At 47.9% G+C, this 27881-nt stretch overlaps 1 protein-coding gene across 7 annotated transcripts; it reads left to right on the top strand.

Annotated features, from left to right (window-relative positions):
* On the top strand, positions 1-27636 carry plce1 (phospholipase C, epsilon 1). Of its 7 annotated transcripts, none has more exons than XR_005101160.1 (46): positions 1-179; positions 2392-2589; positions 2885-3332; positions 3402-3764; positions 3835-4035; positions 10652-10845; positions 11250-11395; positions 14619-14803; positions 14870-15037; positions 16173-16318; positions 16378-16525; positions 16660-16773; positions 16844-16953; positions 17013-17123; positions 17482-17514; positions 17714-17842; positions 17962-18098; positions 18162-18268; positions 18352-18476; positions 18614-18758; positions 18832-18996; positions 19062-19176; positions 19247-19403; positions 19469-19591; positions 19663-19793; positions 19866-20104; positions 20169-20230; positions 20293-20458; positions 20574-20681; positions 20751-20867; positions 20957-21115; positions 21183-21321; positions 21477-21518; positions 22314-22435; positions 22512-22629; positions 22780-22917; positions 22986-23279; positions 23346-23509; positions 23747-24008; positions 24069-24325; positions 24389-24586; positions 24762-24959; positions 25045-25257; positions 25320-25532; positions 25687-25698; positions 25738-25858. XR_005101160.1 is itself a non-coding variant. In XM_037278567.1 (46 exons), exons 3-46 carry the CDS (start codon positions 2916-2918, stop codon positions 25869-25871), a joined length of 6927 nt encoding a protein of 2308 aa, XP_037134462.1. In that variant the 5' UTR covers positions 1-179; positions 2392-2589; positions 2885-2915; the 3' UTR covers positions 25872-27636. The 7 variants fall into 7 exon arrangements, 6 of the variants coding, with proteins under 6 accessions (XP_037134462.1, XP_037134460.1, XP_037134465.1 ...); XM_037278567.1 differs by having other exon boundaries at positions 25320-25434; positions 25738-27636; XM_037278565.1 differs by having other exon boundaries at positions 25320-25434; positions 25687-27636.
* Positions 27637-27881: the final 245 nt, after the last annotated feature.

The raw sequence follows: 27881 nt of genomic DNA, 5'->3' as shown, positions 1-27881 counted from the left end.
TTGCTTTCAGATATTCACGAAGCCACCGCGTCAATTGCGCACCAAAGATTTCCGAGGTGTCCCTGAAGGCATCCGCGAACTCAAACTGTTCAATCAACCTTTGCTTTCACTACGCTCACTCGCTGGACACTTCAGCACCTGACCCAAACTTTCCTGGATCCTAGCTCGATAAAATGTCGGTAAGTTTGAGCTGCGACGTCCATAAACTTTTGCCGGACACGTTGCTTTTGCACTCCATTGACGCTATAGTTAAGACGCGTGTCCACGTCAAATGTTTGTTGACATCAACAGCCTGGAAAGGTGAAGTCGTGTTTTTAGCTACAATTTACTTGAGAGCACATTTTGGAGTTTAGTGGGGGGGAATTTGAATAAAATGGGATTATTATTTTTTTACATTGCAAATGTTCAACTGCATGCATGGTGAATTTGTGCAGGTCAACAGTGTTGTGGGTTGTTTTGCATCATGGCTGCAGTTGTGTTGACACTCGTGAAATTTGCTTGGACTTTAAAATATGCTTCTTCAAATATGCGATAGCTGGAACCCCAGTGGTCTTCATCATGAGTCATATTTGACTTTGCACTTGCAAACATGTAAACAGAGCATTTGCAGTCCTTTTTGCGCCTCTCTCGCTCTCTTTCCACTGACGACTTTCTTGCTGCCCTCTAATCAAAGCCATATGTGCTGCATGAAAAGTTGCTTGTGCTCGGTGTTGACATTGAAAGCAACCTGCTGCACATTGCAGCTTGCGGTTTCATCTCGCCTTCTCCTCTGCTGCCATTGTTTTATTATTATCATTCCTCTTTTTTTTTTGGTGCAGTGACACAAAGCAGTGTTAAGGAACGAGGCCCCCTTTTCTTGACCCAGCTCTGTTTTTTGTCTCTCTTTTGTCACCCCCAAGCCTTTTTCTTGAGTCCCCCACAACACAATAGACATGTGGAATCCTGCCCCTCCCTTATATGACCCCCCATTTGTACAGTTCTCCTCTTTTTGGGTCTCACCTCCCGTGCAGGATGCAAGGTCGGGCCGAATCTCAGCATAGCAGGCAGTGAGTCATCATTTGGATGAATTGGGGAAATGATGCACATGAACAAAGACGGGAGGGGGAAAAAAAGAGGCTTTTATGAGCTCTTGTAGAGGGGAACAATGATTTGGGAGTGTTTCCAAGCGCCCCCCTTTTTTTTTTTTTTAGATTTGAACTCATATTGCATCAGTGAGGTTATTGGGTGTGATCACAACTTCAAATGGTCAGGCCACAGCTGTTGTTGAGCATTGTTAGTATCCACACGCAAATGAAATTTCTCCAACAATGGTTCCCTCTGCTCTGTGTGGGCCCAGCAATTGATGTTCCTCTGTGCCATTAAGCAGAATGGATGGACAAGTTTCTTGCTCAGTGCACCTGTCACTTCATGTGACCTGATTTTGTGTGTTTTTGTGTGTCCGCTTGGGCTCCAGGCTGAGATTTTACCCAGCAGAATCATTTGCTTTGTTTGCTTTGGCTCAGTGTGTAGCTGATAGCAAAAAAAGCAGGCCTTCCGTCAGAGTGTGAAAGCTTCTCGTCAGTGTCATGAGAGCAAAATTCCAACTGTTGTGGGTTGATTGGTTGACTGGAAGTGTCGCCGCAGGCAAAAAGACACTCCCACGTCCTACGCTCGCCACGCTCAACCCAAAATTCTTAAGTGTGAATTGGTTTCGGTGACCTTTTAGCTTGCGTGAATCATCCGAAGTTATCAGGTCACTTTGAGAATCTCAGTGAGGGACTGTTGTTTGACATCAAATTGTTGGATCATAGTCCAGAGAATGATGAGAACAGGAAGGAACTATGTCAAGTATGTTACAACATGGGTGTCATAGTACATATCCTCCCACGCGCCTTTGTCATTTATTGATTTGAATCAATGTGTATTGCTTCCTGAATGACAATATCGAGTTGACTGGCAGTTAACGCAACTTTTTTTTTTTTTCTTTTAAATTACATAACCCTTTAGCTAGCCTGCTTGTTGAGTACATTATATTAGTTCACATGTTATTTTTCCTTTAAACCGCAAGAGGGCGCTCATATGTCTTTTTCTTCTTTATTATGCGTTTTATGGCTGGTGCGACTTGTACCCTGGAGCGACTTATATCCGGGAAATACGGTACATCTGCTTGTTGAGTAAATTATTCTATGTTTTTTTTGTTTTTACAAATTTCACGTGTATTTTTTTCACTTGTTTTGATTACAATGGCTCCTGAGTTCCCTTTCTGTAGATAAGGCTGGGGTTTTTTTTGTAACAAGGCTCAAAACACAATGGTGCTGACAAAAAATGTTGTAAATGTCAACTAGCTTTCGCTAGCTATATTGTAGTGATTGATAACTGGGGATTTTCATGCTCCTTTTGTTTCTCCCTCAGGACCTGCCACGACATGCCGGGACCTAGCTCACATTTGGCCTCGTAAACTGCGACCGTGAGCCATTCCTGCTCCCAAGGAAATTCCCAGGTCACCTCAGGCGCTTTGTGCAGCTGCATAAGCTTCTGTTTCCACACTGACAAATGTAAAGGGAGACTTTGGCGCCTTCCGATCGGACTTGGATCCTTCTGATCATCTGTGTAAGTATTATGAAAGTCATTTACAAGATATTTGCTCAATCACTTTTTATGAAGAGCTTATTTGGAGATGGGCAAACACGAGCGTCCTCCGTTCATAAACCTGCAGAGTTCATTTCCTCTGCAGAGCTCATTTCCTTTTGCTGCTTTATGGAGTCAATAATTGCAATGGCACTGCTTGCTTAACACACCGTCTGGGAATAGACTTGTGTTTGCATTGAGGACCAAAGGAAACATCTCAGCTGACGTGTTTGTTAGCCAGTCTGGACTGTCATCAACACCAAATTGTATTTTTCAGCCTCTGAAACAAGCGTGGCGACACGTCGGCGATGGCCACCGAAGAGAACCAGATGGTCTCGAACCCGCCGCACGCTACACCTCCGTCGTGCAGAGAAAGCAGACGCTCAAACGGAAAGGAAAGCCGTCAGCGCCCGGAGCAGTCGTGGCTTCCAAAGCAGCGGAGTAGCCCCGCTCTACTTTATTACAGGAAGTTGTCCGCCGACCATGACGACGAGGCCATTTTGGACTCTCTTGAGCTCAAGCTGTACCCAGAGCAACCGGTTGGCAAAAGTATAGAAGCAATCACCTCAAAGCTAAGCGCAGGTCCTTGCTCCTGCAGCCGGGACTCCACGGCTTGCCACCAGCGTCCCCCGACCTGCTCGAGCGACAGCCCCTTGCTCGCTCGCGTCTATTGGCAGCATACCCGCCGCTCCAGCCTTCCCGTAGCAACACTTGATCTCCACACGGTAGGAAAGCTGTGGAAGGGTCAACTCCGACTTGGATGTAAACGGGCCTATGTGTTGAATGTTTTCCAGACATCACCACGCTGCTCCTCTCTACGCAGCCCCTCCAGTGAACCCAATTCCTCGGTGGCGTCCCCCTGCGGCTCCCCCTTGCCCGCTGACCGGCAGCTGCGACGCAACGGGCACGTTCACCATCGCCCGCTCAAAGGCGGCTTCTCTAGCTTGGAGCGGCTCAACAGGAAGACTCGCTCCCTGGAGAGATTTTTCCAATCCACCAGCAACGAGAGGCTGTCCTCGCAAGGGACGAGGGGAAGTAGCTGCGGCGGGGGCAGCAGCAGCGATGAAGAAGAACTACTGGATGACTCAGAGTTTGTCAGGAACCGTAGGGAACGTTCCACGGTCCTGGTGAGACGATTCTTCAAGAATAATCAGAAGGTACTGACGCGTGTCGACAAACCAGGCCTTGATTCAACCTATTACTGAGCATCATTTGTCTTTCTGGAAGATGACCAAGTCGGTGTGCACCGGAACCAGAGCCATCGTGCGGACCCTGCCATCGGGCCGCATCTCGGAGGAGGTCCTCTGGCGCCTGCCGCCGCGACCCAGCAAGAAAGATTTGCTGCCGGCCCCGGGGCAAAGTGCGGCGGCAGAAGACATCAAAGTCTGCCAACGAGTGTTGAACTTCGTCTGGGCCAAGATGCACAAGGTAAGCCCTTAGCGTGTTTTGAAAATTTCTCCTATTTGGCTTGAAATTTGAAGCCTGCGATGCATTACAGATGAATAATGTTTTCTCCAAGTGTGTTAATAGAGCAACACACACACAGGCTCTTTGTTCAGGCTTCGGAAAAGTGATTTATTCTCCGGTTAGTTCTGCTCGCCATATTACTGACAGGCCCAATGACTGCACCCTCTGTCCTCCTGTGTGTGTGTCTGTGTGTGTGTGTGTGCGTGTGTGTGTGTGCGTGTGTGTGTGTGTGTGTGTGCTCGCGCGTTAAATGCACTGAGCAGAGTTGGCAAGCTGGAAAAGCCGCAAAAACTGAAAGCAAGGCAAAAATGAGAAGGAGATGCTTGACAACTTGAATGTTGGAGGTCACAAACTGTGCTGCTCGCGTGTCTTTTTTAGTTTTAAGCCATTTAATCCGACTTTGTTGCGCTGTTCTATGGACCTATAGCATTCAAATTTTGCGGCTTTGTTGGTACACACGGCAGACTGCTCCAACAACAAAGCATGTCACTGTCTCGGGCAGCCGCGTGTTTGTACGAGGCCTCAACGGCCTCGCAGTCAAATAAGTCGCCGGCACTCCCCCCCCCCACCTCGTCCACCCGAGCTACTTGGGTGACTCACAATGAGCAGAGAGCTGAGCTGCCATCATTAAAATGTGCATGCAGTTGTGTCATTTGATAGAAAGAAATAGAAGATTGATATCAAAAAGCATTTCAAGTGATTAGATTTCACTCACGCTCGACGTTTGGTACACCTTCCTGTGCAAAGTCTTTTTTTTTTTCCTTTTTCCCTGGGCTATCCCGCAGCCCCCACATGTTTATTGCTACAACGCGAGCCAAAGAATACAGGATTATATGAGGGTGGAATATGAGTAGAGCCACATTCAAACCCGTGCGAGAAAATTAGATTTGAGTGGTGGAAAAAGTAGCAGCAAAGTCAAAAACTTTGAGCGGATGGGAAGTGTAATAACGTAAGATGCTAAAGTAAAAGTATTTTTAACATCTCAAGTGTCACAAATAGATTTTAAGCACTCTTAAAAGAAAACGGTCCGCTTTATCGCCCGTCGAGCTTTTCTGATAAGTGCCAGGGAAGTTAAGCAGACAAAGAGGAAGTCAAAGACACGCACACCTGGCACAGACAGGCTTTCCAAGCAGAAGCGTCTTTTTCTCTTGTAGCAACGACGGCACCGTCCAATCTCGAACCAAAGCGGTAAGTGACGGTCAGAGATGCAGAGCGTATCCCCAAAGGGACTCGTGTTTTACTCCTCGGCCCGGCCGTTTCATCCCAAGCCGACTCGGGCCCGTAATGTTGCCGTCCATCCGCGTCGTGGGAAAGTAAATAAGAGGCGGAAAAATGCGCTTTCTCACGGGGTACTCATGTCAGCGTATTTTGGAGCGTATTAAGATGGCGTTGAGATTCTTCTCGTGCAGATAGAGACGAAGGCCGAAACGGAGATTTGTGATTTGTCGGAATGCCGTTGTGGAGCTGCATAAAAATCCAAGCGAGCTAACGGAATGCATCATTTCCTGTCTGGTGGGAAGATATCATTGAAGAGCTTATCAGTATGAGGACAGTGGAACTCTGCATGGTTTTACAATGTTGAGATGAATTGCTTTTGTGTATCCCAAAAAACAAAAGAAGATATTTCTAGTTGTTAGATTTCTTTTTTTTTTTACCTCCGCTTGGGATTTATATTTTGTTAGTTAGCAAACAAGTATGCCAAAACCTCCTCATGAAATTGCAAGTTAGGGGCATACCCCGTGAGGATTATTATCATTCCTTTATTCTCTCGCTGTGTTGTTCCACAACAAAGGAATGTGCCGAGTAGGCCACTTTCTTGTTCAGCTGCGTGTTGGAGCTTAGCCGGAGAGATTAGCGTATGTGTGTGTGTGATGATGGGGTTCCAGTTTTTGCGTGCAAAACACTCTCATTTCGTCCGATGTCTACTAAGCACTGAATTCTGCGGTATCTGCAGGCAACGCTGCCGTTAACCGTTGCTAGGCTTCTCAAACAGCGGGCGATGTTTGTTTTTGCTGAAACTCTCGGGATGACACTCGAGTGTCAAAACTGCATCTGGGCGTGTTTTTCCCCATTTCATCAGCTGGAAATGTGTGCACGCTAGTTCAGGCCCTTCACGTCTCACGGAGAGAAAATTTGCAGGATGTAGGTGTCATCTTGAAGGCTTTTATTATTTTGGCAAGCTAATTGCCACGTAAAGCCAAGTCGCGTGTACGGCAATAACGGACTATGCGTGACGTGATAGCACTTTAGACTGATTCAGCTCAATTTGGATTATCAAGGCCCACCCCAAAGTGGATTAAATAAACACTTGTAGTTGTTGTGTTCCGTGCTATTTTGAGGCGTACTCGATGAATCGTACAATTGATGTAAAAATAGGTCCGGCCCCTTTGTTGACCCGAACGCTCAGCGGATTCAGGTTTAACCCCAATTGAAACAAACTGTGACGTCACGTTTGGGTACACTTGCATAATGGAATGAGAGCAAAGTGACAAATGGAAAGGAATCATTTGGCGCCACCTTGTGGACGCAACTCAGTAGTGCACAGAAAATAGGAACCTGTCCTTAGTCAGCCACTAGAGGACAACGTTGCTGCGCTCTCCAGATTCCCACCAATGGGAGACTTTGTATTGTGTGCAAACAATCAGTGTTGCACACTTGATGATAAATACGTGGCCTCATTAGCAAGCCAACGATGATCAAAGATATGCAAAGTGAGGACTGAGGCGGTCGCCAGCTGTTTGCATTGTTCTCAGCGCATCTTCGATGCTAACGTTTGCACTCGATTAGCCACTGAGCACGCTTTTAGAATAATCCAAATCAATATCACACATTTTGGAAGAATCTTTGCGACCAGATCCATTTTGTTGAGGAGGATGGATGGATGAAAATAGGACGTATAGCTCCAGCGTCTCCCCCTCCAGCTATGTGTTTGGCGATAGCATCTTGCCGGCCCGTTGCATTATAACCTAATATGGGGGTTCCCCTAGGCACAGATATCAGGCCCCTTTTTTTTTTTTCTCTCCTTGTTTTGTCCCTCACATTTATTTGCTTCCCTCCTCTCTCTCTCTCTCGCTCTTTGCTCGCTCTCTTTTCGCAAGCTATGTTGATGCAGGGAACACGCACTCCCACCCTTTCTTCATCAGTCTTGCGCTTTTTCCGTCCTTCAGATGTACTTTCACTCTTTGACGTTTCTCAGGCAAGGAGGGATTTGAACAGCAAAATATCGGAACTGTAAGTTACAGCCTTATCAGCATTATCTTTTCATTCTGAAATTTTGCCGGTGTCTCTATCGCGCTCAGTATTCTCGTAGGTTTGTTAAGCGTAAAGGTCGAACGTGAGTCTGAATGAGTCTGCTGTGAAGTGAAGATGATGCGCAACGTATAGAACTTTTTTTTTTTTTTTTGCATGCATCACGGAAGAACATCCAAATAATTGTTTTGTAATGATTTAATCCTTGTTATTCATCTAAGTGTAACTCGCCTGTTAAAGCTCAACAGTTTTTTTTTCCTCCTTCCGGGGATGAGAGGAGCACGCGAGATCCATCAAGCGCACGATTGTCCTTGAAATCCGAGACGCTGATTGGGTTAACTTTATGAAGATCATTTTTCAAGCAATCTCCGTACGCTGACCTCATCGCCTACAACGAGCTTTTTTCCCCCCCCCCCCCCCCCCCTCAACCTTACTAATGTATCCAGTTTCTCTCGGTGCTGTCCAAAGCTTTTCTTTTTTTTCTCTCTTCTCTCCCAAACTAAGCGTACTGTGACAGTTTTGTGTTGTTTACCAATGCTCTCAGCGCGTGTCCCCAGACGCACAGGCCGCTATGTACATAGTGCGATGCCGCCAGCTCGGAAAAAGGTGCGAGGAGGCGCTCCGGGGGTAGGCTTTACTCCACTCAAGCAAGCTTGCGTGAAATTCAGCAGAGCATTATGAACCGAGGCCCAGCAGACATCCACCTCCATCCAGGAACCAACAATCGTATTTTTTTTCCCCCCCGACCTCTTCATATTCTTCTTAAATGATGACTCAGCACGAGCAATAAGAAAGCCAAAGCTTACTTAGCATTTCGATTATTCAGTGCGACATACACGTGTATGTTTTGTAGCCTTTCACTTTTTTTCTCACAACAATAGAACATAATTGAGAAAGTCCAGACTCTGTCTGCGGCGAGCAAACATTACCTTGTGAAGACACACACACAAAAGAAAAATGCTCAAAATGATTGTGGCGCACGCGATTCATTTTCCCTGCTATGTCTGCACCGCTTGTTTGGGTACGTGTTCCACTTTCTGTCTCTTAACCCACTTTCGCACGCAGTCCGGGGCAGGTGGGCTTAAAAGCGTCTGCTTCGTCAAATACCAAAGCTGCTGAACATAGCGGCCGCCTTTTGAACGCGATAAAGCGCTATTGATTCAAAGCCAGGCTTCCTTCAGCGTTGCCACGACTATCTCTTGCCTCTGATTGAACTCGACCATATTGAGTCAGTGTTTTGTTTTTTTTCCTAAACGATCGTATGTACAAACTGTATAGTACACGGCCTCCCGTGAGAAGCAAAAGGTCACGGCTGACGTCTCTGCGCTGACCTCATCTCTGAGACCACTGAGCAGAATAACAGAGATCTTTTAATGGCGACCCCTCTCCCGCCAGGCTCGGGCTAACCTTCACCCTGGCTTTCATGAGTCGGCTAAAAGTAGCTCTCGGGAGAAGCGATGCATCTTCTTTGAATGGTGGGAGAGCGGCAGAAATGTGTCGTCGAGTCAGCGCGTCACCTGCGAGGTGCACGTCGACGTTTCTATGCGCTCATCTTGGCATGTGCGCATTCCAGCTTCAAGTTGTTTGGGTCGGCACAACTGTGCCCTCTGCTAATCCCTTCCCAAAATGGCTGTTGCGGGGCAGAGAATTGAACCCAATGGATTGCTAATACATCTTAATGGAAAATGTAATGTAGCCTGCTAATGACTTTTTATCGCTGGATTTGGGACTAGTAGTTAGAAGCGGCGTCTTTGAGATTCACCCATGGCTTTGTCAACTAGCTACCTTTTGAGTTTTTTAATATCCCTCATGCTTATGAAGGAGGAAATGTACTCTTCATCACAACTCTAAATTGGGGAGCAGCTGCCACTAGTGGCCTCTAATTTACTTTCACTGGACTCAAACCATTACTTGGAGTAACTTGAGCCACAGGGCTGAACTGGTGAGAAGTGTCTGTATGTAAAGCGACCACATAGCTTTGCCTTTGGAATGTTCACTTAGCTCAATGCTAAGAAAGAAATTGCACAACGGCTTACATATAGCATCGGTGTTGCAGTTTGTAACCCTTTGAGAGATGCAAATGAGCGCCATGACACCCTCACTAGCATATATTCTTTATCCTCTGCAAAAAAACAACAGCAAAATGTATATTATACTGCCCCCAGGTGGCCAAGTCTTGTCATGCTTGTGTTAACTTTGTGTTTCTGGTCGACTTTAATCTCATTACAGTAAGCAGAGGCCGAACATTTTGATGGGAAGCAGGTCTCTTGTGACAAGAATGCGTGTGTGCGTGCGTGGCAAAGGCAGCTGCCGGGTGTCCGTCAGTCAGAGGCAGCAACAAGCTTCGCCGCAGTCTCCTTTGTTGTCGGCCTCTCCTCCCACAGACACGCAGTCCCGTCTTTTAAGTGTTTACAGGCTGAGGGGGAAAAGTGAGAATGCAGCAGAAATAAAGTCTGAATCTGTTGTGAAACGTCTCACTCCATCCGGTGCTGCGATTGGTCGGTCTGTGTTTCAGGGGGTGTGGCCTGGCCTACCGGCAGCAACTCTTGAGTCATCACGTTGACCCCGTTACGTTTCGGTTCATCTGTCATTGAGTTGTCCTCGGCCGAGCTAACCGTTTGAGCTCGAAGTGAGTTCATCGACATGGAATGAAAGTTACACGGGAGCCGTTTGACCGCGTGGGCCGAGTTTGTCAATCGAACGTTTTCAAGCCGAAAAACGCAGTCACTAAGAAAGGCATGCGGGCGATGCACAATGTTTTGCTTCGAGCCTTATCTTCAATGTGGACAAAAATGCATTGTTCCTCTAGCGGACTTTATGTCTGCCTAGTTGGCACTAAGAAGTCTGGAGATGATTGCGGGTCATGTTCTGATAGTCATTCAGAGAATATCCTAATGGAAGCTGCCTTTTTTTTTTTGTGTGTGATTTGACAGACATATTGGACTCATTGTGGCTGAGTTAAGTGGCACTCGCCCGCCCTCTGCAAACGTGCATCCTGGTAGCTCCCATTTCCCCCCGGGACGGTCCAGATCTGATCATGCGAGCAGGAAACCCATCCCTCTAGTTGGACCTATTATGTTTGTTTAATACTGGCTGAAAGAGTTGGACTCTTAATTTGGCCAGGGTGAGACTAAAAGTATTGGGACGTCTTTTGTTGTGGGCAGCCATCTTGACTTTTCTGCACTCCAAAGAGGCCAAGTAGTCGACAGCACAGAATTGCCGCAAATGGATGGTGTTCAAAAGAGTCCACAATGTCCTGCTTGTTGTCTTTTTCCATCCATTCTCCTTGCCACTTTTCCATCCATCATCCTTTTCTTTTGCTCTCCAGGTAGCACACACTGTTCAAGATGCTGCTGCACTTAACCTGACTCACCCTGCCAAGAAGCTCCTGCTGCCGCCCGCGACTGAATGCATCAGCTTCATCATTTCTTTCTGGCCGCTGCCCCCTGTCAGCGGGCGTCCACCCGGACCGGCTCTGATCACCCGTCCTGATCCCAGCCGGGGATCTTCTTACCCACCCAGGTTTGTACGTTTCAATTCCAGCCAGTTGTCCTTTTGATGTTTTTTTTTGTTGCCGCACGCTGCCAAGAATCTCGTTTGGCAAGCGGTAAGAACGTTTGAAGTTGTTAAATGCCACTCCCGCTTGAGGTACGCTACCAAATTGAACCGAAAACAAAGAGAATCACACATTGTGTATCGAACCAGAGCACAACCAAAATGCTTGAGATTCCTGCTCAAAATGATCAAGCTGACTAAAATGGACTTTTTGTTGAAACACTTTATACTCTTTGATTTTCTGGCAGGTGAAGCAAATATATTTTCTGAATCATTCCGTTCCCTGTAACTGCGCACTTATGAGGGAAAACTCCCCTTTTGAATGACTCACCTTTCTTAGTTCCTCATTTTTTCTCTCTCTCTCTTTCTAGGTTTTATCTGGCGTGCACTCAGAGGACATCTGTTTGCTCCCTGCTGAGCGGAGCCCTTTTGGAAGCCACAGCCGCGCTCGGCGCCCGCTCGGCCTTGCCCTGCCCGCTCGGCCAGTCCCCCAACAGCAGCCACGGCGTGCTGAAAGGTGGGTGTCCGTCTAACGAGAATTAATCGGCGCTGGTTCCGGGATGTAAATTGTCTTCAGTCTATAGATGCGCTTTTTTTTTTTTCTCCACAGTCTACTCCCGTACGCACGTAATCCTAAAAGTCAAATGACCGTATGAGTAAGCGCCCAGGCAGTTACTCAGCTGCTCGCCGGCCACGCAGCTTCTCTGCAACAATGTTACGTATGACCCGAATGTAAGCCGAGCCTTCCCATCTTTCAAACGTGACGTCTCTTAAGCTCCACACAGAGGATGTTTGGCCGGCTCCGAGGTTGCGCTCTTATCCGACGGATAAAAGCACCGCCGACGGCTGCCTTTTATTCTAAGATGCGACTATGAGGACTTAAGTTTGTAAGGGTTAAAGTCATTAGTGGGTGTAATAAGAGATGTTTCAAACTGAACTTTTGGACGCTGCATCAATTTGCTCGTTACCATGTATGGTAAGGGTTCCCCGTCTTATTGCCCACCTTCAAACGGAGTGTCCCAGACCTTGAGCTATTAATCACCGGCGGGGGTCGGCGCGTCTTCACGTGACGAACCGAGTGGAAGCGGCCGTTCGGAATCAATAATGTAAGATTCTCAGTTAGGAGCGCCGCTATTATTTTAAATTGGTCGGTCCTCTTTGTAATAATAACGCTGTCCTGGGACTATTCATATACAGTATTCGATTTTCTGAGAACTGATCGACAGCCTCCAAAATGACTTGATCCCACCCAGGTTTCACCGTGTCCCTGCGAAATAGAAATGGGAGCGTTTGGAGCCTCATTTCCTTGGTAACACAATTTGCCGCGGCGCTGAAAAGGAAGTCGGTCGGGCCGGCGTCCCGTCCCGCCCGGCTCAATATCGCCCTCGTTTCAATTTACTTTTCTTCCTTGCCCCTTTTTCTGTCTGCCCTTCTGTCGTCGTCCTACATTGTATCTAAGAGCCACTGACAGCCGACGTCACCGTGGAGGGAAGTCTCGAGGATTGCGTATTGTTTACGCCACCATTCAATTGCTAAAAATATCCATGTGAACGCTTTTCTGTTGTATTGTAATAGTAACTAGTTTGTGACGTCTTTCCCCGTGTACAAATGAGTGCAACGTGGTTAAAATCAAAATATAGAGGAAAAACATTTCACTGCTTTAGCATGAACATCACGACCAGGAGCAGCACAATTCAAATTGAAGTAAAAAAAAAAAAAAATCTATATTCTTATGTAAATTTGATATTGCAATAATGCAGTGTGATATTTTTCCTCATAAAAGCAAAAGTCTTTCAATGTGTTTTGTACCCAAGGTCCCTGTTGCCAGGATTGTTAGTCCCAGCGCTGCGCGAATGGTTGCCTGCTTGGTGGAACTCTCGCACATGGCTGTGAACTATGCAAGGGGGGGCGGCGGGGGCAGACTGAGAGAGGGGGACTGAATGTAGTCAAGCAAAAGAACATGTTAAGAGTGTTTACTGTCGAGGGGAAGGGGCGGGCGAGGTGGGGAGAGAGAGAGAGAGAGCGAGGGAGGAGGAGGAGGAGGAGATGAAACCGGAGCGCCGGCTTCAGTGTGCGCGGCGGGTGCACCTCGCATCGGTGGCGGCGGCGGCGGCGGAGTGGTCAGCTGCACTGGGCAGGCATGAAGCACTCAAATAGAACGGACCTCAAGCTGTTCAGTAAGTAGAGACGCGCTCACCGGGTCTTCTCCGGCACGTGTTGACTCCGATACGGGGGCTTCACAAAGCTGGAACGGATTCGCATCGTAAACCTTTTTTTTTTTTTTTTTAGTCTTGTCATTTGCACGTTTTGTGTCGTGCGTCGCAGACATCGAGGGCCTTTTTGACCCACAAGGTCACGCTTTTGTTGCGGCCTCAAGGATGCAGCAACGTACTTTGCAGTTGCAAATAAAAATATTGTCAATGTCATGCAAGTGTTTTCCACTTGTAGTTGAGTTTATATTTTTTAAATTTTAGTTGCGAATGCGCCTTGTTGTGTGTTTAAAATTGAGCGTATACGGACGCAGTGATGTGTTGGTATCGCTCGAACGCAGACGTGTCCTCTTATAGCGCCGTTTACAATGTGTTGAATGTGCGTGTGTGCAAGTGGACCCCTTTCATGTGTCGTCTTCCGAGGACTTAGACGCTAGACTTTGACACATCGACACGTGAAGCGAGGAACTAGCTGTTATAAAAAGACCTTTCCCAGTAGCGGAGGTGGGACGAGGGTCGCCGTGACTCTTTCGGGGAAAATGCAAATTTCCTTCATGCGTCCACCTGATGATGGTTGAGGGAGTTTTTATTTTTGTTGCTGCAGTTGTTAAGTTGATTGCGACGAGTTCTCGTTCAAGGTTTCGCTCCATTTTCGCTCGTTATGAATAAGTTATGATGCGCGCAGCCATCAAGACAAGAGCTCTCTCAAGGTTCTTCATTTCCTGCCGCATTGATTATCGTCACTTAACGGCACTTTAATATGAGTCCGTTGTTAGTTGATAGCGAGTGGACGCTATTTAGTTTTAATACGCTGTATGGAAAAAACACTTGCAAAATTAATCAACCACAAAATCCATCTAGATTTGGGCTGTGGTTTAAAAGCCAGGTGTCCCAATATTTTTGTCCTCCAACCTCATGTTCGTGTCTTAGTAAATATAGATACAGTATATATCTTCATACATACCCGTGGATTAAAATTAAAAAAAAAAGCGAAGGGTGCGGAGTCTCTGTTGCAGAAACGCACAAGTGCCTCAAAACGTCGTTTCTCGATAAATCCAGCATGCCATTTTCTTCCATGAGCGCGTCACCAAGTAGGATGTTCAGATTTGGACATGCGCCCATTTGAATGCACGTGTGCACACCATGCATAAACATCACGTTTTTTCTTCACAGCGGGAGGGCTCGCATTTCCTGGCCGGCCGCAAAGGTCAAGGGTGCGCTTTTGAATAAATGCACGTCGACTTACATTTGTATTCATTAGGTGTAAAGAGTACGGGCAAATGATATGTATTCGTGCGTTTCATCCTTTGCGCCGAGCCTCTCGAAAGCGTTTTGTCGCCGTCTTGGCTGAGGATGTCGATTATCCAAGAAGGAATAAATGAATGATTGGTCATTGGAAATTCATTTCTCTCCTTTGAGGCGAGCCTCTGTTTTCCAAATCAAACAACTAAGCAAGTAGACGAGCTTTTTGGTCTTTCACGAATGTCCCAATCTGGTCTTATCTTGCGTCTCCTGCTGTGAAATCCGCAGAGCGTCAGCTGGCCAACAGCATGACCAGCAGCGGCGGCGGCGGCGGCGGGAACGGCAGCAGCGGCACACTTCCCGCCAACGTGAGCGGCATCAGCAAGGAGCTGGCCGACCTCCAGCACCTGGTGCAGTTCCCCGAGGAGGTCGCCTGCATCCTCACTGAGCAGGAGCAGCAGCTCTACCAGCGGGTGGGACAAGAAAAAAAAAAACAAGCGCATATCTGACGGTCTAACACATCATGGCTGTGGTCGCAGGTGTTCCCCTTGGACTACCTGCGCTTTCTGACGCGAGAACTCAGCAGCCCCGAGAGTCAAAGCAGGCGGCACCCCAACCTCAAGGCCTCGCTGTCGGCCCCCAACATGCCCACCCAGACGGCGCAGCGCAGTAACGCTGTGGAGGACCTGGTGGCGCGCTTCAATGAGGTCAGAAATGTGTGTGCGTGAGGAAAGAGTCACTCTTCTCATTGGATCTCCTGCCCCGTATTACTTTCCCCCGCTTAATTCGATCTCATTCACACCATGTGGGCGCGCTTCCCTTTCACCGTATGGAATAACAGAGGAGATACCTGCAGGAAAAAAAAAAAAAAAAAAGCGCGTCGCAGTTGGTCAAAGGAGTTGAAATGGCGAGAGTAACACTAGCCAGCTGTTGACAGAGATTGGCCTTCTGCTGAAGGAGCCCGAGAGAGCGTTTCGGCCAAGCCACGCCGCCCCGCTCACGCATGCTGGGAAGCCGCGAGATGTATGGGCTCGCTTCTCGGAAAACGGATGAAGCATTTAAAAAAAAAAAAAAAAAACGTCTTTCAATTTCAGTGGCTGTTAGGCGGTCCAATTCGTTGCCTGCTGTGAAATTAGCTTGACAGCAAATATAGACCTAATTCAAATTTGAATGTTTGCTATTTGTCAGCTGGAGTCAATAAAGCAAGTTCAAGAGGACACTTTGGAGAAGGACGAAAGTAGGCGCCACCAAAAAAAACAAATCTGAATTGCCCATGGAAACACCTCGAGAACAAATGTGTGTGTGTGTGTGTTTGCATATTTCCATGTGTCTCTTCAATTTGGACCCTTTGAAGTGAGACCAGGGCGGGCTTATTACATAAGCGGGTAACAGATAGCTCCCTCCGCGTGCGTGTCGGGGCGGGCGCATACATTGGCGAGCTCGCCGAGTGAGATGAGATGCTCGCAGCCGTGTGCTGTCATTTGGGACTTCCTGAGCTTAGTCAGATGATGATGTCATCATGTTTTCATTTGCCGGAACTGAGGGGCCCCATAAAGCTTTCTCTCTGGACTTTAGCAAGCCTCGGGTGTTTATTTTTATTTTCGGTGTGTCGTAGATAATGGGAAATAAAACCAACATGAAATATGTGCACATAACGTGTCACAGTTTGATTTGGATCAGGTCCAAGTGTGTGTTTATACTCGTTGACACGGTCCAAAAATGGTCTCAATTTTCCCCCGAAGATTTTTTCTTAATGACTGCAATTGTTTGGTTGAGCAACAAAATATTTCCCGCATAGGTTTGTTGTACTTAACTTTGTAGCCATGTTGTACCTGCTCACAGGTGAGTTCCTGGGTCACCTGGCTGGTTCTGACTGCCAGCTCCATGGAGGAAAAGCGGGACGTGTTCTCCTACCTGGTCCACGTGGCCAAGTGCTGCTGGAACATGGGCAACTACAACGGCGTGATGGAATTTCTGGCTGGACTCAGGTTAGCCGCCACGCACATCTCAAAAGTGGTACCTGAAAATAAATGTTCACCGCTTCCAGATCCCGCAAGGTGCTGAAGATGTGGCAGTTCATGGACCAGTCGGACATTGAGACCATGAGAAGCCTGAAGGACGCCATGGCGCAGCACGAGACCTCCTCGGAGTATAAGAAGGTGGTCACCAGAGCGCTCAATATCCCAGGATGCAAAGTGAGAAGCCGCTCAATGAGTAAAAGTCAAATTGTTGTTTTGAAACCACTCCAAAAGCAAACCCCCCCCTCACCTGATTTTCTGGTTTAGTGTTATTTGAGCCCTGCAAATGTTTTCCCTGCAAACAAACAAAGGTGGTCCCGTTCTGCGGGGTGTTCCTGAAGGAGCTCAGCGACGCATTAGACGGAACAGCGAGCATCATCCATCTTCAAACGCCCGAGGACAACACGCCCGAGGACTCCATCGAGGTACGCGTTAAGCACCCCGCCCGCCCGAACATTCGGTTTCACCGTCCAATCTCCTCTGCGTCCTTCCCAGTTTGTCTCCGACTACAGCGGCCAGCACAAGTTCCTTTCCCGCATGGGCGCGGACGGACTTCACGTGCCAGAGAAAGAAGCCACCGTCAGCAACATCCTGCAGATCATTAGGTCGCTCGCACATCTGATGTCACTCTTGTTAACGGCCATCTAACTCGCTTCCCGCGCAGGTCATGCAATCGCAGTTTGGAGGCGGAGGATCCCGACGAGGCCTGCACCAGTCCTCCTTCTTCTGGCCCAGCTTCCAGAAACAACTCCGTCAGGGAGCGCTGCCGCTATCAGTCAGTATTTGAGTGACCCCAGGATACTCTTAAAATGTGCCCATGATGATGATGAGAGCAGAAAAGGTTTCGGTGTGAAAGAGAATGAAAGTTTCCCGTCAGGGCAGGAAGGAGCAGAGTTCTGCTCCTTTTCACGGCAGTGGCGGCACGCAAGCGATGACACCGGCTGGAATCTGGACACAATTCTCTCGTGTGGCCTGCGGTGTTTGTGCAAAGCAAACCTACTTTATCTTCTTGGACTTGCACTTTATGTTTATGTTAGTGCGCAGGAGTTTTATTTCTGTTCCTGTGTTATGAAGACTTTTGACGCACTCCTCTCAATCTTTTTTTTTTTTTTTTACTCCCTAAACTTCTACAGTTCCCAATCATTTAGGAGGCCAAAAGTTGTCTCGTAAGTGGTTTGTTAAACTTTGGTTCATGCTAACATCAGCATGGTCTGATTTTATTGTTTGAGCTTGTTTTTCGCCAAGTAGTGGCGCATGAAGAGTTAGCACTTGTTGCATTTTGATGCCATCAACACCTCCGTCTCCATTATTATTATTTTTTTATCTTAGCCTATTTGTCATTCCAATTCATTTTTGTTTTGTCAGGTTTACCGTGGGCGACCTGTCGGATTCAGAAGGCGACCTGTCGTCGGAGCCCTCGGCCAACGAGATGGAATTCCAGGGCACGGAGAAGACAAACAGAGCGTTTGGTCATGGCACTGAGCTCATTCCTTGGTGAGACACCAGCTCCATTTAGAAAAGGAAACAAAGTTATCAGTCCAGAAAATATCTCCTTGAGTCCAAACATTTGCATAGCAGAGATGACACACAATTGAATCTTTTTTTTTTTTAAGGTACGTGTTGTCCCTGCAACCAGATGTCCATCAGTTCCTGCTGCAGGGCGCCACCGTCATCCACTACGACCAGGACAGCCACCTGACGGCCCGCTGCTTGCTCAGACTCCAGCCTGACAACACCACGCTCACTTGGGGTGATTATTTAATATTATTATTGTTATTATTATTGTTGTTATTGTTATTATTATGTGTGGCAGGGAAGCCTCCGAATGGAGGAGTCTCTCCCACGGAGCAACCACCGGGACTGGGACAGAGTGTGGCGGCAGGGCTGGCAGAAGGTCTGCTGGACCTCGTGGTGGTGAAGGTTGGTCTTTTGAAAATCAGCTTTCTTTTTTTTTTGACTTGCAGTTTTTGGTTTTGTAATGTTGTGCCTGTATACACTTCCAGGCTGTCTTCCTGGGGCACCAGGGAGTGGATGTCCACACGGTTTGTTTGCAGAACAAACTGAGCCAGATGAGTGTGGAGGAGAACACCCTCAGCCTCCTCTACGGCCTCAGTACTACCGACAACAGGTCAAGACCTCATTTGCTATCGTACTGTACGTTCGGGTTTATGTATATTTTGTTTTCTTTTTCGTTTTTTTTTCTCCAAATTAAATAAAAATTAAATAAAAATAGATCAAATGTAATTTTTTCTTTTTCTCCATTAGACTGCTGCACTTTGTGGCCCCCGACCACACGGCCCAAATGCTTTACAAGGGTCTGTCAGAATTGGTGAACGCAAGCAGGAAGCTGAAGAAGTTTCCGGACCAGCGCCTGCAGTGGCTCAGACGGCAGTATGTCAGTCTGTATCAGGTACCAGGCCGAAATGGGATCCAAGCGGAGTCATCCGTTTGGGCGCCTTGACTTTTGTTGTCTTCTTCACCAGGAGGAAGGTCGACATGAAGGTCCGACGCTGGCCCAAGCCATCGAGCTTTTTGGTGGACGCAGGTGGAACATGGCCGCCAGCGGAGGGGAGAAGTCGGGAGCTCCCAAAAGCTCTCCTCTGGGAATCAACGAGAAGGCCAAGAAGAAGAAGAAAGCCCTCGTTCGGGTGGGTTCTCCTCTCGTCTTGAAGGTTTGTGGCTCTTTATTGACGGCTTGTCGATCGGGACGCAGGGAGACAGCGGGGATGCCACCGACGACGAGATGGTTTCCAGGAAAACGCGCAGCTGTAAAGAGGGATTATATCGGAATGGAACAGAGTTGGACGGCTTAGACCAAGAAGATCCAGGTGACCTTTCCATCTTTTTTTACAGGCAAGTCATTTGAGGGCATTTTAAATCTATTTCCAACCTCGACAGACGACTTCCCCGGACCCTTCTCCCTCACCTCCAAAGGAAGTCCTGGATCGCTTGCCTCTTCCTCCTCCTCTTCCTCCTCCTCCAGTATGAGCAGCTCCAACCAGTCCCGGCCGCAATCCTCTCCGGTCCTCTCGGGGCCCGCCAAGGCGCAGCCGGGGTACGTTTGGCATACAGAAGGTCAATTTCACGTCACATGTAAGTGATTGTGTTTTTGGCGAGCAGGGCGTGGAGCAGCAGGTCTTGGCACGGTCGGGCCAAAGGCTGCTTCAAAGGCTTCCAGAACCTCATGATCTCCGACAGTACCATGAGCTTCGTGGAGTTTGTGGAACTCTTCAAGTCTTTCAGGTAGATGTTTGGATTTTTACAACGAGATCATTTTGGAAATCATAATCATGTTTTTTTTTTTTTGGTGCCAGTATCCGGAGCAGAAAGGACCTGAAGGAGCTTTTCGACACATTCGCCGTGCCTTGCGGTCGTTCCGAGTCGGCTCCTCTCTACACCAGCCTGAAGATAGACGACAGGGTGGTGGGCCTACAACCGGAGCTGGGTACTGAGACGGAACTTTAGAGCCTTCGCGAACCTCCACGCTGTCCTAATGACCTTCCCTACCCGTCTGTAGACCTTCTGACTCGGAACGGCTCCAACCTCAACCTGTTCATCCGGACCAGGCAGCAACTGTCCGACAACCAGAAGCAGATCTCGGACGCTATCGCCGCCGCCAGCATCGTGACCAACGGGACGGGCGTGGAGAACGTGTCGCTGGGCGTCTTGGGCTTAGGCATCCCTCAGCTCAACGACTTCCTGGTCAACTGTCAGAGGGAGCATCTGAGCTACGACGAGATCCTCAGCATTATACAGGTGAACCTCAGACAGAAGTAAAAATGGAGATGGATCCATGCTGACGAAGCGATTTGCGTTGCAGACATTTGAGCCGTCGTCAAACATGAGGCTGATGGGCTGGATGTCATTCGAAGGCTTCGCCAGGTAGACTCGGAGGAAAGACTCTCGGGCCCCGGGATCAACTCTTACGCTCGCGTCTCTACCAGGTACCTCATGGACAAGGAGAACTTTGCCTGCCGTAACGACGAATCCCAGATGAAGCCCGAGGAGCTGCAGTACCCTCTGTCCTACTACTACATCGAGTCTTCTCACAACACCTACCTGACCGGACACCAGCTCAAAGGAGAGTCCTCCGTTGAGCTTTACAGTCAGGTCAGTAGAGCATTTGTTTTTTTGGATAGATATTTGGGCCAAATGTTCATCCAGATTTGATGGGAGGAGATTTGGTACACGTTGGAAGCAGTTGTGTTCATGTCTACTCTGGAAGGTGCTGCTTCAAGGCTGCAGGAGCGTGGAACTGGACTGTTGGGACGGCGATGACGGCATGCCGGTCATCTATCACGGACACACGCTCACCACCAAAATACCTTTTAAGGTAATAAGCTAATGTGATGTCATATTCCAGAATCATTTGATCCGATCAAGTTCTCCTGCGGTTCCTCAGGATGTGGTGGAAGCAATCAACCGCTCGGCATTCGTCAACTCGGACATGCCGGTCGTCCTGTCCATAGAGAACCACTGCTCTCTTCCGCAGCAACGCAAGATGGCCGACATCTTTAAGGTACGGCTGTGAAGAAAAATAAATAAATAAATTGTATTTCTTTTTCTTCCTTCTGCAATTTATTTTTTGTCTTCCATTCCAACTTCTAGACGGTGTTCGGGGAGCGTCTGGTGACGCGCTTCCTCTTCGAGGGCGACTTTGGCGACGACCCTCACCTGCCGTCGCCGCTGCAGCTTCGCGGGAGGGTCGTGCTGAAAAACAAGAAGCTCAAAGCCCACCAGGCACCTGTGGACATTTTGAAGCAGAAGGTGACGCACGCGCTCATTTCAAAGGCCGGTCGGCACACCTCCGTCAACTTTGTCTTTCTTTTTGCAGGCTCACCAGCTGGCCAACTTGCAGGCCCAAGCCAGCAACGGATCACCGGGGGGGAGCGCCTCGCCCGGAAGCCACACCAACGAGGAAGAAGAGGAGGATGAAGACGACTACGACTACGATTACGAGTCCTTATCGGACGGTAAGCGATGGTTATACCTGCCGTCGCGCGACCCCTCGTCTCACTTTGTGTCCTTTATGGTTTTGCACTCCTTCATTTATCCCGTGTCATTTCTTTTTTTTCCTTTAACTTCCTCGCTGCCGTCTGTCCCTTGATTTGACCTCTTCTCCTCTTAGCCGATGTCCTCAATGCTTCTACCGCCTCCTACGGGCTGGAAGGTAAACCTCTCTTGCGCTTTCATGCTCCCATTGTCATTGTGCTCTGACCGTATACATAAAATTATTTTTTTTACGTGCATCTATTATGGCTGGTGTTTACATTACATGAGTGCTGTCATTATGATTGAAGATTTGTGCCTGTGTGTTTGCCTGCCTCACTGCATCCACTTCCTCCATTCAAAAAAAAAAAAGAATTGGCATACAACTTACAAGCCTTTTCTTTTTTTTTTCTTCCCAGTCAGTCACTTTTAAGAGTTACATTGTCTGGATGCTTTCTTCTTTTTCCACAAACACATCACCTCCCTTCGTGCTACCCTCTGCGCACTGTTTTTGTCTGTGACCTCGCCTCGTCAGGGAAACAAAACAGAACCATCTGGTTTCTCAGGCCCTCCGCTGCCCCCACGCCAAATAACGGGCCAGGGGAAACTACCCTATCCCACTCTCAGCATTAACTCTCTCCTGATGCCCCCCCCCACCCCTTAGTGCTTTCCCATCTTTGGAGAATTTTATGACAATTACTCCTGATGGTGTAGCCACGTTACATCCTGAGCTGAAGGCAACAGTCAATTGACACAAGCTAAATTTCACTTCCTTAACATGTTAGCTGAGGGAAGCCCAGTGGATAAAATGACCCTCTACCAGATGGCTAAATACAGGAAATCCTGGTTTTGCTTCAATTCTCCCGTGGACGTCGTTTTCAAACAGAACGGGCAAAATCTGTGCAGTGGACAAGAGGCAAGAATGAAATGAAAGATTGGATTTCCTAGATCAAAGGTGGAAAAAATGTGTTGACAGATAACCTCCTGGAGGAAAAATGCGAAGGCAAGAGCTCGGTAGACAAGGAGGAGCAGCAACCTGCGGACGAAGCGCCCAAGCGTGTGAAGAAGGCCGACAGCGGCACTCAGAGTAAAGGAAAGGTCAGAGCACTTAAGCAGCAGCGGGACACCCTGCCGACCAAAAGAAAGCTTTTGCTAATGTTGAACCCGCCCGCAGGTGTTTGACATGGAGCTGGGCGAGGAGTTCTACCTGCCTCAGAACAAGAAGGAGAGTCGGCAAATCGCTCAGGAGCTGTCTGACCTTGTCATCTACTGCCAGGCTGTCAAATTCCCAGGTGAGCAGACCTCCCTGGAATTTTCACATTCTCAGATCTTTTTTTTTTTTTTTGGTTGTTCTCATTTTTTTCCCCCATCTCATTCTATATTATAAATAGGCAAGACAAGTATTTCTGCATGATCTTACTGATTTGCGGGACCCCACACAGGCTTGTCCACGCTGTCTCCGTCCGGCTCAGGCAGGGGGAAAGACCGCGGCAAAAGCAGGAAGTCCATATTTGGCACGGCTCCGGCTCGCTGCGGCCCAACTGGGGAGGTCTCGGCGCAGAGCCGCGCAACCGGGAAAAGTACTGTGACATTTTGTTTGGTCCTGACATTTTGCCAATGTGACTCAATAAAAGTTCTTTTCCCGTAGACGGCGCCGAACGTCTGAGCTGGGACGAGCAGCAGCAGACGCCACCGGCCCTCAACACGCAGACGTCGCTGAGCGCCATCATCCGTACGCCCAAGTGCTACCACATCTCCTCGGTCAACGAGAACGCCGCCAAGCGCCTGTGCCGGCGCTATTCGCAGAAGCTCATCCAGCACACGGCGTGCCAGCTTCTCCGGACCTACCCGGCCGCCACCCGCATCGACTCGGCCAACCCCAACCCGCTCCTCTTCTGGTTACACGGCATCCAGCTGGTGGCGCTCAACTACCAAACGGACGGTCAGCAAAAAAAAAAAAGAGACGACGAATGTCAGCGGCTAAAATCCATTGTCTTTTTGTCCGCAGATCTGCCCATGCATTTGAACACGGCGCTGTTCGAGGCCAACGGCGGCTGCGGTTACGTCCTGAAGCCGGCCGTGCTTTGGGACCGAAGCTCTCCTCTCTCCCAGCAGTTCTGTCCCATGGAGAGAGACGTGGAGAGGAGCAACCCGGCCGTCTATTCCCTCACTGTGAGTTGTGTTTGTTTTCATGGGCAGGAATTTCAAGCACCTTTTAAATTCCTCCATTTGAATATGTTTGGACAACTTGATGATGAGGGTCACCTGTAAATTTCATCATTTGACAACCATGAAAGTAAACAGGATGTCTTTGGTACAATAGTGAGCAGGACCAGAGCCTCGTAAAGCTTCTCAATGATAGTCTTTGAATGTCAGGAATTTGTAACAGTTGGCCAAATGAAATTCCAGATCGTATCCGGTCAGAACGTGTGTCCGGCCAATGGCTCCGGCAGCCCCTGCGTGGAGGTGGACGTCCTGGGCGCGCCGGTGGACAGTTGCCACTTTCGCACCAAGCCCATCCACCGCAACACGCTCAACCCCATGTGGAGCGAGCGCTTCCACTTCAGCGTGCACTTTGAGGAGCTGTGCTTCCTGCGCTTGGCCGTGGTGGAGAACAACAGCTCGCAGACCACCGCGCAGAGGACCCTCCCCCTCAAGGCTCTCAAAGCAGGTTGGGATTGCGCGGGACCACCTCACGTGACTGCATCTGACCGTCATTTGCGTGTTTCAGGTTACCGACACGTGCAGCTGAGAACGCAACATAACGAGCCTATGGAAGTGTCCAGTTTGTTCATCTACAGTAAAAGAGTTGAAGAAGGTCCAACGTGTCCTTCGTCCCAGGGGAGACCGTCGAGTGAGCTGCTCAACCCCGAGGAGAAGAATGCGCCGCCACAGCACAGAGTAACAGTACACGGAGATCCTGGACCAGAACCTTTCACAGTGTTCTCCATCACGGAGCACACGACTAGCAAACAACTATTAGACACGGTCGGTAAGAGTAAATAAATGGTTTGAGATTTTAACACCTGGCAGATATTTTCAAACATTCAGATCGTGACCACTGTGGGGAGCCCGGCCGACTACTTCCTAAGTGAGGAAAAGCTTCCCCTGTCCAAAGAGCGCGGCGAGACCAAACGCTGCTCTCAGCGCCGCCCTCTCGCGCCTGACGAGACGCTGGTGCAGGTGGTCTCCGGCTGGGACGTCGAGGATGGCTTTGTGGGGAGAATCTGTCTCCAGACCAGAGAGGAGGTACGAGTCTGGCTCCCTCTTGTGGTGGCCAATTTGTCATTACAGCCAATGGATATTGAAGAGAAAGTGTTTTTTTTATTCAGCAACTCCAGAAAAGGAAATCTCTGAGTTGCTTCACATTTTTATTAAATTAGGCAAACCGGTTGTTTTCAACTGTTGGTTCTGACGGTGTTAGAATCTAAACGAGAAGACGGCGGTAGCAGAGGGCGAGGAGGAGGTTGTCATCGCTGGTGGCGGCGGAGGAGGACGAGGAGGAGAAGTCGGCGTAGAGGAGGACGTGTTCTTTGTCCAGGTGCACGAGGTGTCCCCGGAGCAGCCTCATACCGTCATCAAGGCTCCGCGCTACAGCTCCGCTCAGGACATCATACAGCAGGTTTGGAGGAGAACACCGGGTTTCGCTTTCCAGAATTTTCTGGAACGTTGTAAACATGACCCCCCCCCCCCCCCTCTCCTCACAGACTCTGTCAAAGGCCAAATACTCGTGCAGCATCCTTTCCAACCCCAACCCCAGCGACTACGTCCTCATGGAGGAGGTGACCAAAGACACCGGCTCCAAGAAGTCGTGCGCCGCCAAGCCTGTCCAGCGCGTGCTTCTGGATCAGGAGTGCGTCTATCACGCCCAGAGTCACTGGAGGGGTGCCGGAAAGTTCATTCTCAAGCTGAAAGAGCAGGTAGTACCATGATTTGCAGAACCCTCCACCGACCATCAAAAATGACATTCTTCTCTACGCAGGTGGCACGCGAGGACAAGAAGAAGGTGATGTCGTTCGCCAGCGAGCTGAAGAAGTTGACGAGCCGCAATCGCGGCCTGGCGACGGGCGCCATCGTGGTGGACGGCGCCGTCCACAGTAAGGACGAGAGGGCTGCATGCTGCGTGGCGCTCACCGAGCTGCACGAGTGAGCCTCGCATCGCACTCTGCTCCGTGCATGGCGAGTTGATGCAGAGGTATCGTACCAACCGCATTGTCGTCTAACAACCTTAACTTGCACCGAGTATCGTGCCGTGTGTTAACGTTACGTTAGTCGGGATGGCCGTTTAACCCTGACAGATTTTGCCCAACACTCAAAGCGAGCTTTCAACAACTCTCCCTTTTTACAAGGGTACACAAGCTCGAGACTGAAGGCATGGATGGCAGAGAGTACAGCGGGGGCGGGATGTCACCCGCAGGCCTCGTCTCCCACGCCCACAAGATGGCAGCAAAGACCCAACGTCTTTGCCGCCAACTCCTTCAGCCTGGCGGCGTGGAAGCTTCACATCCTTCAGAACTGGAAGGTCCACAAATGATGGAGATCGTCATGACATCTTTGTGGCCCATTTTCTTGCTTGCTTGAAGGAGCGCGCAACAGAGCTCACACGTCAGCGGCGGCGGCGGCGGCTTCGTGGCCAGGACGTTCGCAGATGAATCGGGGCGATGGCGGGCGTGCTCGTGTGAAGAAACAGAAAGGTTTAGAGACAAGAGAGACGAGCTGGCTTGTTTACTTTCTGTCTTACTGTGTCTGCGTACTGTACTGTAAGAGGACATTTTGCGTAGTAACGTCGGGAAAAAAAATGCACATTTAAAGATGAAGCAGGGCACGAAACACAGATGTCAGCTTGTGAGGTGGTCAGTCACTCCTTTAAATGAATCACTTTTTTCAGTTACTGACCAGCATTGTCAAAATGTCGCACTACTTCTTTATTTATGTGTTTGCTAATTTTGTGCTCATGTGATCTCTTTAAAAACATTATAATAAGGAAGATTTAAAAATAGATACAAAGTAATAAGTCAGGTCAGATTTAGGGCTAGTTGGGCCAATGCGGCACCGAGGTCTTTAAACAGCATTTTGCACATTTTCTTTTTTTTTTTTTTTTTTGTGTACATTTTCAAAGTTGGTTTCAAGAGGCTTGAATCTGATTGGACGGTCAAAACAAAAAAGATCATCCTATTGATTTCTTTAGATTTTAGCCGAGTTGAAAAGAAAACCCAAATTTTCTATTTTTTTTTTATTTTTTTTTTTTTAAAGAGGTTTTTCTTCTTCAGTTTGAACTCATTCTGATGACAGTATGTTCATTATAATGTTTGACTTTTAAACCTATTTGGGGCCGTTTTACCCTTTTGGATGTACAGGGTTTTCACATTTTACAATGCTTTTCTTTCCATGTTCTTTTTAGTAGACAAAAGAAAACTACACTACAATATAATAACACTAAATAACTTCATTGAAGACATACAATGTCATCTCTGTCAATATCTTGTTGCGGGGAGTTGGCATTAATTCACATTCCAATTTCTAAAAGGAACACAATTTTTATCGATTGAAGGTAATAGTGATCATTTTGTCTTTACAGATGTTAAGACTAGACAAAAGAACTACCAGTCTTTAATAATGTGAATTAATGAAATATCTCTTGCTGTATTTGTAGCTGTCCCAGTCCAAAGATTGAATAGCAGTGGTAGCTAATCTTGTTAAGTAGAACTTCATTTTCAAGGGCTCACATAATTTTTAGCAAATATTAATTTAACAGGAAGGGATTTAGTCCCATGGTTGTCACAGTTTCTTCTTTTTCAAAACTTTGTTCCCCCCAGGATTTATTATTATGTTTCTTAATTTTTGAGACAGATGTTATTTATTTGACTTTTAAAGCCCTGGTTGGCATTCAATTGTTATTTGGTGGATGTGTTGTTGTTTTTAATTTATTTTAATGCTCTGAAAAAGGAGATTGTGTTTATTATGATTGTGATGAATTATTAATGAATGTGAAAAGTATCCAGTCAACCATTCATCCTTTTAATAGTTCTGGCATTTCGACAAATTCCTCTTTTCAAACAGGTCAACTAGCTGGAGAAAGGTAACACTATTTTTTCTTAATATACATTTTAGCAGTTTATTCACTATATACACATCCACTGACAATTTTTTGACTTTGTAAATGATCGTTCCCATAAAGTTGTAAGTTAACATTCACCATGATGACAGCAAAGTTTGTCTTGTTACTTGAATTTTAATTGGATGAATATTTGTGGATTTGTTGCATAGTAGAATACAATTTAAAAAATATATACACCATGGTAAGTGACTGTTGTGCATTATAGGATACTTTGAATTGTTTGGGTTCATGTTGTCAAGCAAAATTACAGAAGCGTAAATTGCATTTCCAGTTCCCCAACTGAACGGATCTGTGAGTGAGTCAGTGAGTGAGTGATTTGCATTTCCAGTTCATCGCGAGAACGGATCAGTGAGGGAACGAATCCGGACCTGCCCCATATAAATTATTTTAAATAATTTACGATCACTGTCAAACTTGATCAAAGGT

The sequence above is a fragment of the Syngnathus acus genome, chromosome 19 (assembly GCF_901709675.1).
Source record: "Syngnathus acus chromosome 19, fSynAcu1.2, whole genome shotgun sequence".
NCBI lineage: Eukaryota > Metazoa > Chordata > Actinopteri > Syngnathiformes > Syngnathidae > Syngnathus > Syngnathus acus.
Note: the sequence above shows the minus strand (reverse complement) of the source record. Positions and strands in the feature narration are given on the sequence as shown.